Source organism: Pelobates fuscus, chromosome 11, assembly GCF_036172605.1.
Source record: "Pelobates fuscus isolate aPelFus1 chromosome 11, aPelFus1.pri, whole genome shotgun sequence".
Taxonomy (NCBI): Eukaryota; Metazoa; Chordata; class Amphibia; order Anura; family Pelobatidae; genus Pelobates; species Pelobates fuscus.
In genome coordinates this window covers 55,176,788-55,193,711 of record NC_086327.1, presented here as the reverse complement: position 1 = coordinate 55,193,711, position 16,924 = coordinate 55,176,788, and the positions used below count along the sequence as shown (strand labels likewise).

Sequence of the window (16,924 nt, the reverse complement as noted above, 5' to 3'; positions counted from 1 at the left end):
ACACAGAGTAGAAGAAAGCAGAAGAGACATTCTTTGACACAAAGATGACTAGTCGGCAGGCTTGGTAAAATATAAATAAGGTATAAATGTGATATTGAGATAGAATGACTGTGCGAAGGAATATAAATAACATTGAGCATTATCAAGTACATTGCTTTAACCTTAGATGAATGATTGCCAAAAATGTTAATTAATGCATCGTTTAAGTATTTACACCTTTGAAAACCTGCCCATACATGACTAAATGAGTGCTGTAGGACTCCAAATGAAATAAAATAAACAGGTAACACAGTATCTATATTTACATGAAATACACCTATGGGCTGCTACACACTAAACCAGAGCGACTAAAGGTAAACACATGTAATAAGTAAAAAAACAAATATAGTGTGAGTGCTCCTATAGAGGAATGAATGAATGAGTAAAACAATCATATATATATATGATAAAGATAACGTTTAATAGTACTACCAGATAAAAGACACATCAACTCAAAGCAGTAAAAACGTCAAGTCATACAAATATACAAGTCTGCACAGTGGCTAAGTTGCAATGTCGTAAGGACAACTACTTAAAGCCTGTGTAACGAGATGTATCAAATGTAGGTATATTATAAATCAGATAAATCACCATAAAAACAAAAAATACACTGTAATATATATATATATATATATATATATATATATATATATATATATATAGGGAATGTTCACTAAACAGTGAACAGTATATAAATAAAACTGATAAAACTGCTTCAAAAAATTATAGAAAAATCAATACAAAATACCACAGAAAAACAATACCATCCTAAAACGTGCATATATCAGATAAACACAGCGGTGGATCACATAGATGTTCTGTGTCCATGGGGGCCTCCTCCACCGATCCAAGGGATGCTGATGTATCAGATAATAATACAAAAGGAGATTGCCAGAGTTAAAGATCTCAGCAAGCTTTACCCAGTATATGGTATATATCACTGATGAATAGATATGAAAAACACTGTACCATACAGGAGGTGTATGTCTGGGAAGCACAAACAGCCAAGATCTCTTAAAAAAAGGAGGGCTGACTTTATCAAGACTAAATTGTACAATGCATTCAATCCAGCAGTTATACCCTCAAGGATGGAGAAAAAAGTGGGAGGGGGAGTAGTAGGGGAGAAAAAAGGAAACCAGACATGGAATAATAATTGTAGCAGTTACCCCGGGTAGTAGAGGGGTTTCCACCGCTGGAGAGAGAGCTCTTACAAGAGCTAGTATGATTAGCTGTATAGATTGAGGAAGAAGAAGAACTGACTCCAATGAGCGATTATTCCTGCTTATATACAAGTTTCCCAGCAAGGTTACCACCCACATGGACCTTGTGGGGCACTGGAACTGTAAACTTAGCAGCCAATCAAATAAAGGCACATGGATAATCACACCCACTTATTACAATAAGAATCCTCCCCTCTGCTTGGGAGATAATTGAGTTAATTACTGTAGCAACTCAATTATCTCCAAGCCAAAAAACATGCTTTTATGCAATTGTTGTAACTTTGTGATTCTACATATAATATGAATAAAACTTATATTTTTACAACCAGCATAACTTAGGGATAAACATATCCAAAATTCACTTGAATTGGTTCAGTGGTTCGGGAGATAGGTTAAAGTCCTTTTGACCGACCGCACGCAGGTTTTCCTGCCCAAAACAGTTCCACAAATTCAGGATGTGCGGTCGGTCTAACTTCTCGTTCACATTTAGTTCAAATTGCACGAATGGATCGATTTGTGCTTAATGTCAGTGGATGCGGCTTGTTCGACAGTTTGTTCCATAGAAATAGCGCCCTGTTCGCATGGGATTAGCCGAACGCACGGAAGGTAGACGTTTCAGTGGTGTTTGTGTGAAAAGTAGCCGAAAATAGTTCCACACGTTCGATGGCCAAACACAGCTGAGTGCGTTCGACTAAACAAAATGGCCGCCACCACGTGTTCGCATAGACGAACGCCGACCACCCTGTATAACAATTAGAACGCTGTGGTTTTCGCTGATTTGCACGTGAGGCAGCGGGTACCTCCACATCTAAAATTCACAACACTGGTATTTTCAAGTCTAGTTAGGGGTATCTGAGGAGGTAAATTTAGAGGGAGCCAATATGTTTTTTTTAGATTTTTACTTCTTCTAAAACTGACTCTGGGATTGTTGGCAATGCTGAATTTTAACCAAGGATTCATCTTAAGTATAGGTCAATGTTTGCATAAGATGCCTATAATGGCATCATAGGAGATATTAAAGACAGTAGAAAATATTGGACCTGTGTTCCTGGTCACATCTTTGATGCTAATGGAAAATATGTGGGGCTGTATAGAATTTATGTTGTCCCTGTTAGTAAGCATCAACATGATGGCTCTGTGTGTCTCAGAGTCAGGATGCTGTACAGTTGGCTGCATGTTTGAAATCACAATGGAATGAGATGAAGTAACAATCACTCCTTCAAGACCGAAATCTGTGGACATTAATGGATATCTCTGGCAGATCAACTGAGCAGCAACAGATTTTGCTTTGCTTGGGGACACCGATTTGGATAATTATTCAAACTCATTTTTGAAGGTGGACCATTCACAATTCAAAATGCCTTAAAGGACAACTGTCATCATATTTTCACTTCTCTTGTTTTTTTGTTTATTATATTTACTAAAATGTAGATTTTTTTTAAATTATATATATATATATATATATATATATATATATATTGATTATTTTGAGAAAATTTTACTTTGTTAATCTGGTTGAGCAGCCATGTTGGGTAAGACTGCACATTTATCTGAGCAATTTCTGCTCAACCTAACTTCTTGCTGCTTCACTTGCTCTATGTGTGTGTCTGTGTTAAATTGCATGATTAGATAATTTACTTGCAAATTACACCTATGCAAATAATACCATTTTAAAAAAGCATTACATTACACATAAATCTCCGTAGGCAGTAGCTTAGGGCCCAATCTCACACTCCTCCACACTCTGCTTTTCCCACACACGTACAACACTCAGCTACAACACACAACAATCACAGAAAATATCCCAGTACTCTAGAGGGAGCCCAAATCTGGCATACTGCAAAGAGCCCTGGCAATCTGAATTTGACCAAAGGAGGAGCTTACGTCAACTCCATTTCCTTTGTGAAGGAGAAGGGTGAGATCTTTCTCTGACACTGACATGGAGCTGACTAAAGCTCCTCCTCTGGTAAAAGAAAGTCAAGCATAAGAAAAATACATAAGACACAGTAGTTATGTTTTAAAGAAGACTAGATCAGAAAAATACTAGATCAGAAAAATACATAAGACACAGTAGTTATGTTTTAAAGAAGACTAGATCAGAAATAAAGAAAAGCGGAACAGATTCTGAGAGAGGAAGAGAAGAGGAAGCAATAGGAGACAGGTAAGTTCAGCTTGACAGTACTACTTTAAGTCTAATGCCTCAATCTTAATGGATTCCCAAACTCCTACAATTAACTTTTTGGAGAAAATTTACTCCCTCACTTAAATGAAGGTCTTCCAATCAATGCTAGATGGAAGCCCTCTCCCTGTTAGGATAACATATATGCATCACACAAAACCTAAGGCAGTATAAGTGCAAGAAAGGGCAGAGCATTTTTAAAGACTATTTTAAGACTATTTTAAAAGCATTTTGCCGGTTTGTAGACAAAGACAAGTTTAATGCCGATACCTAAGAATATGATAAATTCCTGCCAGCAAGTAAAGTAAAGTCAGAGTAAGAAAAGTTAAATATGCAATTACAAGTAAAAGAGCCAAGATAAGGAGTACAGAAAGTGGAGAAGTCTAAAGTAGAAAAACAGAAATGCGGTGAATAGAAATATCAATGGAAACTGTGACATGGCATAGGAGTGTGCGTGGAGAAGGGATTGCAATGCTGCTATTGGCTGGCTTCATTCCTGTGTCACTAGAATGTGCAAATAGCTTGACTCAAAATTGAGTTGGCATATTATAAATAACACAGGAGACTAGAACTGTAAGAGCGTATAGGATAGGTAATGATTCCAGGTACAGAGACACTCACTGAGGACATTCAAGTAAAAGGATCTTAAGATAGGTTGTTCCTTCATTCACTTTACCTCTCCAACGCTGAATTCAGCTTGTACATTGACCAGTGTTCTTAGTATTAACTGGCTCTGTTTCAGAATGACAATACCCACATATAACTGTTACTCCCTGTAGGATACAAGCTGCAAAACTGCGTATGTATATACAACTTACTAATACTGCTCTGTTGCATCCAGACAATAAATCATTCAGCGCCTGAGTGCACAGTTGCATTCTATTTGTTTTAAAAAATACATTTTACATGTCCTTTCTCATCACCTCTCCGGGCTGCCTCTGACACTAGGGTTTTCTCCCATCCTATGGATATCATATTGTTTCCATGGCAACCTATTGTCACAGCAAATCCAGGGAAAGGAGCTTTTGTATGGGTAAAGCCAATGGGTGCCCCTAGGCTTTCTCCATGTCTAAGCTCCTTTCCAATTTATCAGGGACACTGACAACCCTCTGATGATTTCTAGCTACCCCAAGTTCCTGTTTCACTTTCTAGAGACTCATCTTTTTAACTTTTGAAGCTTTGAGCCCTTTTTTAACATACCATGAGAATACAGAATCCATTTCACCTCCAGGGCCCAACTTGCTTTCTGTGGACCCTGCCCATGAGCTGAAATCTAGCATTTGAAGCTGATTTATAAAAAGTACTTAGGTAAACAGCCAGTGAGATTTCAATCTAAAGGTTAATTTAGGTATTTGAGACAAGAGGAAGCAGGAGTGATTTGAAGGTGATTTTCAGAGAAAATTAAAGATATTGAATATTGATAGAATACTGAGTATAACTGTACCTCCCATGTACAGGACTTCAGGTGGAAGGGGTTTTCAATCACACTTTTTCCCCACTATAACCTATTTGGATTTTGCTTCCCAAGCACTACCAAGCCTCAATAAGCAAACCAGTAACCAACCTCATGCTGATGATTTGCATTAACAATGAAACAGCTGTCCATGAGTGGTTTACTGGCTTTGCATCTTTTCCCAAGTTGTGTTTCAAAGCTGTTGTACCACATGGGGTCGTCACTTCTCACTACAGTATGGAACTCGACGAGACCTCCGATGACGCCCCTAGAGTGCACCTCCACTGTGGCACAGACGCTAAAAACATGGGACAGCATCAGAAGAATTCCACAGCTGTCTCCAACACCGAGCCCGATGATACAGCTACCATATAACCCTCAGATAGGAGGTGGGCTACCGCCGACATCTTGGAGTAACCTACGTGGGGGAGAATCCCTCCCCATCCATAAGATGCTGAATAACACAGGCATAATACCACTAAGGGAATTGATAGACAACAACCAACCGTCCACAATGCAAATCTTCTGCTACACACAAATTAAATATTTCTACCAAACTCTATCCTACAGAGAAGCCTTACATAGGGACCTGACATGGTTTGAGGCACTCTGTGACCAAAGGACCAACCTAGCCAAGTCCACATGCCTCATTTGCCAACACCTCCTTATAGGTCACCTGGAGAACACCTTTCGCTGACGCTGGGAACGCATCCTGGGTACATCATTCACCACAACTCAATGGGAAAAGATCCTGGTCCTACATCACAAATGCTCCTCTAGCACAAACTTTTAGGAAACCAATTATAAGCTCCTATCGTTCTGGTACAGAACACCCGACAGCTTGCACAGAATATTCCCGGCGGTACCCGGCACATGCTGGAGATGCGGAGAGGGACGCGGAACGATCCTACAAATCTGGTGGGAATGCCTATGCATCACGCCATTTTGGCACGAGGTCAAATGACGAACGGAGGACATACTGGGGACGGACGGCAGGTTCGACAGAGAGACAGCTCTGCTACACTCTACAACAGACACCATCGGGGTGTATAGAAGATCCATACTCCGACACCTGTTGAACGCCGCCAAGGTTCTAATTCCACTGCACTGGAAGCAAGATGTAACCCCGACGATTGGACTATGGATGGAACGGGTGGAGGAGATACACAGGGCGGAATCGATACACGCCTCATTGATAGGTATGGAGGAGAAGCATGTTGAGAGGTGGTGGCCTACGTGGCAGGGCAGGATGCGGGGGCCAGGGTGAGTGGCCCCTGAGGGGTGCCCTTCTCTCCCCCCCCTCCATCCATGCCCCAGGTTGGGTGACACCGAACTGCACGGAACACCACGGATCCGAATCTACCATGGGCACGACGAGGGTGCTCCTCGAGATCCCCCCTCCTTTTTTTTCCCTCTTATGTTTCCTCTCTCTTCCCCATCCCCTCCTCTCTTCGTGTTATCCTTTCTACACCACTTGCTCTCTTTCCCTGCCCCCACGCAAGAGTCTGACCTCACTGGCCGTGCACACTAGTCTCAACAACAGTCAAACAGGAGGGTATGGCAGGCTTGGGCCTCAGGTGTTATACGGATGCTCCACTAACTCGCTACTGCCCACTATTATAGACTAAACCAACAGATTATACTGCCCGCACGACAAAACAGGACCCGCGCGAGGAGTGCGCGGCCAAAGGCAATAAGACCCAATATCAATATTGTATGGGACGATGAGTTCCCTCTACGAATTAAACCCTCAGGTTAGCTATACCACAGACGCTATAATGGCCCCTATACACCTAGAAGATACTCCTAGGCTATATGCAATCATTATGATGACAGGAGAATCTTGACCATGTACTACACAGTCACTACCTGGCTCACCCAGTGGTGACACACTCACCCCTTAATGCACGACCATAAGATGCAGACGTTTGCATATTTAATACATGTAACATAACGAATTTACCGATACTGATACTATACTACCTTCTAACTGTTTATTTTGTTTAGGTTTTCATTTCTTTATAATCATATTGCTGTTCCCAATTTTGCGAGACCTGCGTGTCTCCTATTTTGCTATCCCATCGCACTGTTGTACATTTTCGATGATACAAATAAAAGCTTTTTTAACCTAAAATGGCATGAGGCAAAATGTGATTCTTTGTTAAGCTAATTTGCACATGCCCACCCAGAATCCTTTACAGTAGTAACATCACTGCAAATTTGTGATTTCTGTGGGAAAAACAAGTCTTATGGCTTGACTGGTGTGCAGATTTTTGTTTAACATTATATTAACTAACCACAGACTTCAGTTGGAAGAGGTTCTCAATCACATTTTCCCCCCACCATAACCTTTTTGGTTTTTGCTTGCCAAGCACTAAAAAGCCTAAATAGCAAACCAGTAACCAACCTCATGCTGATGATTTGCATTAGAAACATAGAAACATAGAATGTGACGGCAGATAAGAACCATTTGGCCCATCTAGTCTGCCCAGTTTTCTAAATACTTTCACTAGTCCCTGGCCTTATCTTATACAGGGAGTGCAGAATTATTAGGCAAGTTGTATTTTTGAGGATTAATTTTATTATTGAACAACAACCATGTTCTCAATGAACCCAAAAAACTCATTAATATCAAAGCTGAATATTTTTGGAAGTAGTTTTTAGTTTGTTTTTAGTTATAGCTATTTTAGGGGGATATCTGTGTGTGCAGGTGACTATTACTGTGCATAATTATTAGGCAACTTAACAAAAAACAAATATATACCCATTTCAATTATTTATTTTTACCAGTGAAACCAATACAACATCTCAACATTCACAAATATACATTTCTGACATTCAAAAACATAACAAAAACAAATCAGTGACCAATATAGCCACCTTTCTTTGCAAGGACACTCAAAAGCCTGTCATCCATGGATTCTGTCAGTGTTTTGATCTGTTCACCATCAACATTGCGTGCAGCAGCAACCACAGCCTCCCAGACACTGTTCAGAGAGGTGTACTGTTTTCCCTCCTTGTAAATCTCACATTTGATGATGGACCACAGGTTCTCAATAGGGTTCAGATCAGGTGAACAAGGAGGCCATGTCATTAGATTTTCTTCTTTTATACCCTTTCTTGCCAGCCACGCTGTGGAGTACTTGGACGCGTGTGATGGAGCATTGTCCTGCATGAAAATCATGTTTTTCTTGAAGGATGCAGACTTCTTCCTGTACCACTGCTTGAAGAAGGTGTCTTCCAGAAACTGGCAGTAGGACTGGGAGTTGAGCTTGACTCCATTCTCAACCCGAAAAGGCCCCACAAGCTCATCTTTGATGATACCAGCCCAAACTAGTACTCCGCCTCCACCTTGCTGGCGTCTGAGTCGGACTGGAGCTCTCTGCCCTTTACCAATCCAGCCATGGGCCCATCCATCTGGCCCATCAAGACTCACTCTCATTTCATCAGTCCATAAAACCTTAGAAAAATCAGTCTTGAGATATTTCTTGGCCCAGTCTTGACGTTTCAGCTTGTGTGTCTTGTTCAGTGGTGGTTGTCTTTCAGCCTTTCTTACCTTGGCCATGTCTCTGAGTATTGCGCACCTTGTGCTTTTGGGCACTCCAGTGATGATGCAGCTCTGAAATATGGCCAAACTGGTGGCAAGTGGCATCTTGGCAGCTGCACGCTTGACTTTTCTCAGTTCATGGGCAGTTATTTTGCGCCTTGGTTTCTCCACACGCTTCTTGCGACCCTGTTGACTATTTTGAATGAAACGCTTGATTGTTCGATGATCACGCTTCAGAAGCTTTGCAATTTTAAGAGTGCTGCATCCCTCTGCAAGATATCTCACTATTTTTGACTTTTCTGAGCCTGTCAAGTCCTTCTTTTGACCCATTTTGCCAAAGGAAAGGAAGTTGCCTAATAATTATGCACACCTGATATAGGGTGTTTATGTCATTAGACCACACCCCTTCTCATTACAGGGATGCACATCACCTAATATGCTTAATTGGTAGTAGGCTTTCGAGCCTATACAGCTTGGAGTAAGACAACATGCATAAAGAGGATGATGTGGTCAAAATACTCATTTGCCTAATAATTCTGCACTCCCTGTAGTTAGGATTGCCTTATGCCTATCCCACACATGCTTAAATTCCTTTACTGTGTTAACCTCTACCACTTCAGCTGGAAGGCTATTCCATGCATCTACTACCCTCTCAGTAAAGTAATACTTCCTGATATTATTTTTAAACCTTTGTCCCTCTAATTTAAGACTATGTCCTCTTGTTGTGGTAGTTTTTCTTCTTTTAAATATAGTCTCCTCCTTTACTGTGTTGATTTCCTTTATGTATTTAAAAGTTTATATCATATCCCCCCTGTCTCGTCTTTCCTCCAAGCTATACATGTTAAGATCCTTTAACCTTTCCTGGTAAGTTCTCCCTATACAACCAAGCATTCTGCTAGCATTTCCTGCTGCTCTATTACATTGTCGGCCTACCTTTAAATAATCAGAAATAATCACCCCTAAATCCCTTTCCTCAGATGTTGAGGTTAGGACTCTATCAAATATTCTGTACTCTGGGCTTTCATTGGATCAAAAATTACACATATCATATGATATGTGTAATTTTTGATCCTAATGAAAGCCCAGAGTGAGGCTGAAACGTCGATCTTTTAATATATATCTAATAAAGCAGCATTTGATTTTACAACAAGCCCACAGAGTGCAGTCATCACTATTGGAAAAGCTATATGATTCAGCCAGCTGACTTTGGCACCTGGCAATAATAATAAAAAGAAGCGTGAGTGCAAGGAACCTTTTTGTTTTTTATGTATGTATATATGTATAGATCTTGGTATCCAGGCATGACTGTATCTTCATGTACATTTTTGTCTTTGCATTTGTCTGTCTACAGGTAATTTTACATACACTTGTGTGCTAATTATGAATTTGTGTATAAATGTTGAACTATCTGTGTCTCTGTGTTTCTATTCCTGTTTTTAATATTGTTTTCTATATGTGTGTTTCAATACCTAAGAGTCTCTTTGTCGTTGTTTAATTGTATTTGTTTGCATGCAAGTGCAAGTCTGAATATAGATAAGGAGGTAATATAGCCCCTCTCTGTGTTTGAGATTACCAGTAATATATTTTGGGGGGGTGTCAGAGAGACCTGGCCAACATGCATCAAATTTTGTATGCGCTCCTGAGTTATGGAACTTGGGAATTTCCCTGACTGGGATAAAAATCTTAATTACCATGTTCTTTTTTTTTTGGAAAGAAGTTTGACACAAAATTCTGGTACAATCTGGTACTATCTGGTACTGAAAGCCAGGTTCAAACTTCTTAAAAATAGAAACACATTTAATGGGAAACACATATGCAAGCAGGGGTATATGAAATAATTTCAATTGGAAAGTTACTGATATGTGGAGAGTTGGATTGTGGAAAGAGATTAGAGGTTGTAATAGATACTTTGGAGTAAGTTTGTGGGTTTAGAAATGTATTGTCATTTACATGTGACCAAATCTACTTTACATTAGTTCTACATTTAGACTGATTTTAAGCCATTTTCCTTATAGAATTTGATTGAAAATAATGTTTAAAGAATAGTGTTTCTTGTACAGATTTCACAAGTTTACTCACTCACATATTTTCTTATCTTTATTCCAAGATGCACTCTTTACGCTTACTGAGCCAGAACCAACCATCTCAGATTTTTCAAAGCATGAGTGATAATTTCCGTCCAGTACAGCCTCTCTTCCATCGTGGACTGAGAGGAAACATTGATTTCCGCAAACCAGGAAGGAAATGCAAAGGAGCGAACTACAAACTTTACAGTAAGTAAAGCTTTCAGAAATGTATATCTACATCAAGTTGCTGGAATTTTGGAGCAGATGTAGTAATTAAAATAAATTAATATTTATTTATGTAATATTCTTTTGTAAGTTAAATATGTGGTTTGCTAAACATTGATTAGTTGAACATTTGTGGAATTCTTCATCAAATATTTGAGTTGTGAGATGTCCAATAAAAAGAGATACTGCTTTATTTGACCACAGATTACTCTATTATTTAAGAAAGAAGTTTATTTAGGTGTTCAATAGCTAGAACAGTAAGATTCATCTGTGGACACTCACACATGGCTTTCTGAATTATCTAGTGGATTCCTTTATTAGACAAGTGGAGAGAGCTGAATGCAAATGCAAAGTAGAAATCAATGGATCATGGGGAGGGAAGGGGGTTAAACACTCACCTTTCTCCAGCGCCGGGGTCCCTCAGCGCTGGGGACTCTCCTCCTCCTTTCCCAGGAGCCGCGCGCGCATTCGGCCAGTCCATAGGAAAGCATTCTCAATGCTTTCCTATGGACGCTGGCATCTTCTCACTGTGAAAATCACAGTGAGAAGCACGGAAGCGCCTCTAGCGGCTGTCAATGAGACAGCCACTAGAGGCTGGATTAACCCTAAAGTAAACATAGCAGTTTCTAAGAAACTGCTATGTTTACAGCAGGCAGGGTTAATCCTAGATGGTCCTGGCACCCAGACCACTTAATTGAGCTGAAGTGGTCTGGGTGCCTATAGTGGTCCTTTAACACCAACAAAATAATAATTTATATAGTTTTGCCAAGTGAATAAAGTAGCTAGAAACATACAAATTGGTCTGGTACTTTTTCAGTTGTTTTAAACTTTTATTGGGACACATAAATGTTGCAGTTGTTTGACTTCATAGAGGTGTTTATCACCTTCATTTTCAGAATTGAGTGTAAAAAAAATTCTTTAATTTACTTTGCAAACCGAAATTTAGTCCAATATATATTTTGAATTCCTCACTCACCCTTATTTATACAATAGGAATGATACCAGTCTGCTGTAAAGAATGAATGTCTCTACCGGACGCAACTAGTTACTCATTTATTGCCTGCAAGTGTGCTGAACATGTCAATTCATCCCCACCTTTCAAACAATAAAGGAAGTTTAATTGGGTCCTACTATCCCTTGAGTCAGAGGAGAGGGGTGAACAGAGTGAATGGGCTCTATTATTTTACTGCTAGCATTTCATTAGCATTCCAAATGATTGCAACAGCCCTTTATAAATATCTTTATTTCAGAAATGTATGATTTAACTGCAATAACTGTATATGTTCAACTATAGATATTTTATTTACTTTGCACTGCCATTTACAGTATGCCTTAAAGGGACACTATATTCACCAGAACAACTACAGCTTAACGTAGTTGTTCTGGTGAGTATAATCATTGCCTTCAGGCATTTTCATGTAAACACTGCCTTTTCAGAGAAAAGGCAGTGTTTACATTGCCCCTAGTGGCCACTCCTCCAAGTGGCCACTCCTTAGATGGCAACTGGAGGGGCTTCTAGGCTCAGGGCCGCACAGTAGGCAGCCCTGCCATTCAGCGTCTCCACGCTCTGCATGCGGACGCTGAATTTTCCCCTTAGAGATGCATCTCTATGAGGAGGTCCTGATTAGATAAAATGTTGTTTGGCCCCACCCCTTACAGATTTGCTAAACATCTGCAATTTTGATGATATCACCAAGGGGGCAGGGCCAGTGCCGGCAGACCCGTGAAGAGCTGAAAATAAGGTTCGTTTTAACCCATTCTGAATGGGCTAGGGGGGGGGGCAAGCCACCTAAATGGAGGGTTTTCAATATAGGGTCAGAAATACATGTTTGTGTTCCTGACCCTGTAGTGATCCTTTAATGCTAGTAATGCCTTCAGATTCTTGTAAATACCTATAAGCAGGCTATGAGACCAATTTGACTTAGCATTTTTCTCACATACAGTGCAATAAAATAGATTTGTTTGCTTTTATACCACCATTTCAGGCCCTGTGTGTAATATCGCAAGATAAAGTATACTGTATACTCTCTAAAGCTTTTATTTCTCAAAAATGTCTTACAACGAATGAATGAATGAATTAATTAATGGATTAATGAAAAATAACAATTTTGTACATTTACATCATTTAAGCTTTAAGTTTGTCTCAAAAACAGTCTGTACACAATATTGTTGCTTTATTATAAGTTTATGTGCTAGATAAGCATTCATTGTTTCAAATAAACAGTATACTAATCTTCTTCAAGCAAAAAGGGCTTTGTAATGAAGGGATTCAGTCATCCTGGCTGGTGGCTAATTAAGACATATTGAATATTTGTATTTCCAGTGCACAGGTGTCCTCATTTTTGTTACTGGTTTTGTTTCTCCTAAAATTAATAAAATAGCTCAACAAAAAGATCTGTCACCTATCAATAATCTATGACAACTAAAAGATGCGTGGTATTGAACATTTACCTACAATTGCAATAGAGACAATTTATATATGACAAAAACGTATTTATTAGTTTAAGTATTTCTGCCTGTAATGAATTTAGTATTTATGGCACTGGAAGCATTCCTAATGTAAGTCAATAAAAAAATTGTGTTAAACGGGAATATTCAGTTTTAGGCATCTTCACTAAATGCAAAAAGTATACGTTGCAATAAGAAACGGATGCAAAAAAAGGCAGATATATACAAATATTAAAAAGATATGGTGAGGAATAATTACATTTTTACTAATTCTATAAATTAAAACCTTTTTTGCTGCATGCTAAATTTTACATATTATACACATCATATTTTACAGTATTGTTATTGAAAATATCACTAATTTAATGAAAGAAATAATCTTATTTTTTATTTCTTTCTGGTTTTGTAGTTGACAGGCCAACGTCTTCCTCAAACTCAACTTGAGAGATTCCAGCCATTAACCAGCAAATATCGAAATCAACGATTATAATGAAAATTGTAAACAGAAAAACAAACTTAGTGTCTATTTTTGTTTATTTGTTCAGTAGAACAAATCTGAAAATTATTATTTTTTATTTCATATCAATGCCAAGTGATAACATCATGGAGAGTAAACGTAACAAGCAGATCTACCAATTGTTATCAACTTCAAAAAGTATTTAATTTATTACATGTTAAATGGGCAACAGCTGATTGAATTGCAAGCATTAAACAAATTACTGACAATACAAATTAAAACTATAATAAAATCTACTTTTCTTGGGCTATTACGTTAACATGATTCTGTATTAAAATAAATGTCTTCTTTCGTTATGGTTGTCAGTATTTCACATCATAGCATGCTTTCCAGTACCCAATTTGTTTGCATAAATACATTTAAAAAATGCACTTTTGAGATATTAAAAAGGCAAAGAGTTGGTAAAAGTCAAATGTAAAGAACACTAACTATGTAACAATTAGTCTTCAAATATTTAGCATTTAGGAAATCTGCTGCTTTGATAAGTACAGAGGTTCACAGATAACATGTGAGATGATCAAGGAATGAAATAACAATCCTAGCACCATAATCACTGCAGTGTGCTATAATATTTACACTATATGGATAAAAGAATTTGGACACATGCCTTAATTATTGCATTCAGGTGTTTCAATCAGACCTATTACCCCAGGTGTATAAAATCAAGCACCTAGCCATGCAGTCTGCATTTACAAATATTTGTGAAAAAAATGGATAATGCTGAAGAGCTCAGTGAAATCAAAAGTGTTACTGTTATAAGATGCCACCTTTGCAATAAGTCAGTTCATAAAATGTCATCACTGCTCGAAATTCCACTGTTAACTGTAAGTGGTATTATTGGAAAGTGAATCTTTTAGGAACAGCATCCATGAAGCAGATGACCACGTAAAGTCGCAGAGCAGGGTCACCGGGTGCTGAGGCGCATAGTGCATAAAAGTTGGCAAAGCTCTGCTGATTTCACAGTGGAAGAGTTTCAAACTTTTACTGACATTACTATGAGTACAGAACTGTGCAGCGGGAGATTAATGGAAAGGGTTTCCATGGCTAAGCAGCTGCATGCAAGCCTCACATCACCAAGTACAATGCCAAGTGTTGTATTGAGTGGTGTAAAGCCACTGGACTCTGAAACAGTGGAAACGTATTCTGTGGAGTGACGAATCACAGTCCTCTGTTTGGAAGTCTGATGGGTGTGTCTGGGTTTTGCATATGCCAGGAGAACGTTACCTGCCTTACTGCATTGAGCCATTTGTAAAGTTTGGTTGAAGAAGGATAATAGTATGGTGTTTAAAAAAAATAAATTGTTTTTCTGGGCTTGGTTTAGGCCCCTTACTTCCAGTGAAGGGAATGCTTCAGCATACCAAGACATTTTGGAAAGAAATATGCTTACAACGTCATGCAAACAGTTTGTGGAAAACTCTTTTCTATTTCAGCATGACTGTACCCCAGTGCACAAAGCAAAGACCATAAAGACATGATTGGATATGCCTTGTGTGGAAGAGCTTAAAGGACCACTCTAGGCACCCAGACCACTTCAGCTTAATGAAGTGGTCTGGGTGCCAGGTCCAGCTAGGGTTAACTAATTGTTTTATAAACATAGCAGTTTCAGAGAAACTGCTATGTTTATCAATTAGTTAAGCCTTCCCCCTAATTCTCTAGTGGCTGTCTCATTGACAGCCGCTAGAGGCGCTTGCGTGATTCTCACTGTGAAAATCACAGTGAGAGCACGCAAGCGTCCATAGGAAAGCATTATGAATGCTTTCCTATGTGACCGGCTGAATGCGCGCGCAGCTCTTGCCGCGCATGCGCATTCAGCCGACGGGGAGGAACGGAGGCGGAGAGGAGGAGGAGAGCTCCCCGCCCAGCGCTGGAAAAAGGTAAGTTTTTACCCCTTTCCCCTTTCCAGAGCCGGGCGGGAGTGGGTCCCTGAGGGTGGGGGCACCCTCAGGGCACTCTAGTGCCAGGAAAACGAGTATGCTTTCCTGGCACTAGAGTGGTCCTTTAACTGGCCCACATAGATCCCTAATTTCAACCCCATTGAACACCTGTGGAATTAACTGGAAAAGAGAGACAGGCTTTCTATTCCACCATCAGTACTTCACAAAATGCTCTGCAGCATGGAAAAGCAAAAATCCCATCAAAAAACACTCAGAAACTAACAGAAGCTGTTAGAGCTGCAAAGGGGGAGGGGCACTACATATTATTGTCTATGTATTTAGAATGCAATGTCATAAAAGTCCCTGTTGGTCACGTATCCCAGAACTTTTGTCCATATAGTGGGTGTATTGTATGTGTGTGTACAATGTTATCAATCAGGATTTTTTAACTTTCACCGCACTGATTGCAATCAATTGAAAATTGCAAATACGAATGTTATGAAGATCGAAAGACCAGAAAATTATGTAGTGGTTATGGTGATTGGAGTGTTCCTTTAATGGATTTCTTTGATAAAATGTATATTAAACATATTTTGAACAGGATGCCCCCAAAGCACTCTATGAGAATAGGCTAGTCTTCTGTTCTTTCGATCATCATGACATATGGATTTACAATTTAGGGCCTGATTATAAGTGCGATGAGAGATAAAACATTCTGACTGATACACGTATTTCTGTTTATATTATGCTATTGCCATTCAAAAGTAATTTATCATTACAGCAGAGCTGTGTCAAACTCATACCTCTTGCTGTGCTTTGTCTACAGTTCCCATAGTGCTTTCATTGGTATAGGCTGGCAGAATATTAAGGTAGTTGTAATCCTACAACTGCTAGGAAACCCAGGTGTGACACTCTTTTTCTGTGTCTAACCATTTAAAACAAGCTCCACATACCCCTAAATGTTAAAAGATAAAATGCAATCTGAAACAATATGGTATTATAATGTAAATGGTCCAAATTGTAAACCAAAGAAGGGAGGTAAACGCTGGTATATGCATCACCTGTCCTTAATTAATACTTACTTTATGGTAAAGATCAAGACATAAATTCTATAGCGAAAACAAGTAGATGTTTTACTGAATATAATCTATCTTTGTTTCTCTTGTGTACTTGTCTTAATTATTTTAATAGATTTGTACTATTCTGCTGTATACTTAACACCCAACTGATAACCTTTTGTTAAAAACAATATTGTTTTGAGGTATTGCATTGCTGTTGCATTCTGTTCGAAACTTGTATTAGTGCACGCTAGCCTTTTGCGTCATATAGAAGAAGGCACAGAGAAACAAACATAAT

General features: G+C 39.0%; 1 protein-coding gene across 1 annotated transcript in view; it reads left to right on the top strand.

Annotated features, from left to right (window-relative positions):
* LOC134576878 (carbonic anhydrase-related protein 10-like) overlaps positions 1 to 14,012 on the top strand; it is a 422,882-nt gene extending 408,870 nt beyond the window's left edge. Inside the window, exons 7-8 of the mRNA XM_063435561.1 lie at positions 10,546 to 10,711; positions 13,587 to 14,012. Of these exons, the coding sequence (XP_063291631.1) occupies positions 10,546 to 10,711; positions 13,587 to 13,621 (201 nt within the window). The 3' untranslated portion in view covers positions 13,622 to 14,012. The remainder of the gene's footprint in view (positions 1 to 10,545; positions 10,712 to 13,586) is intronic.
* The last annotated feature ends 2,912 nt before the right edge of the window (positions 14,013 to 16,924 follow it).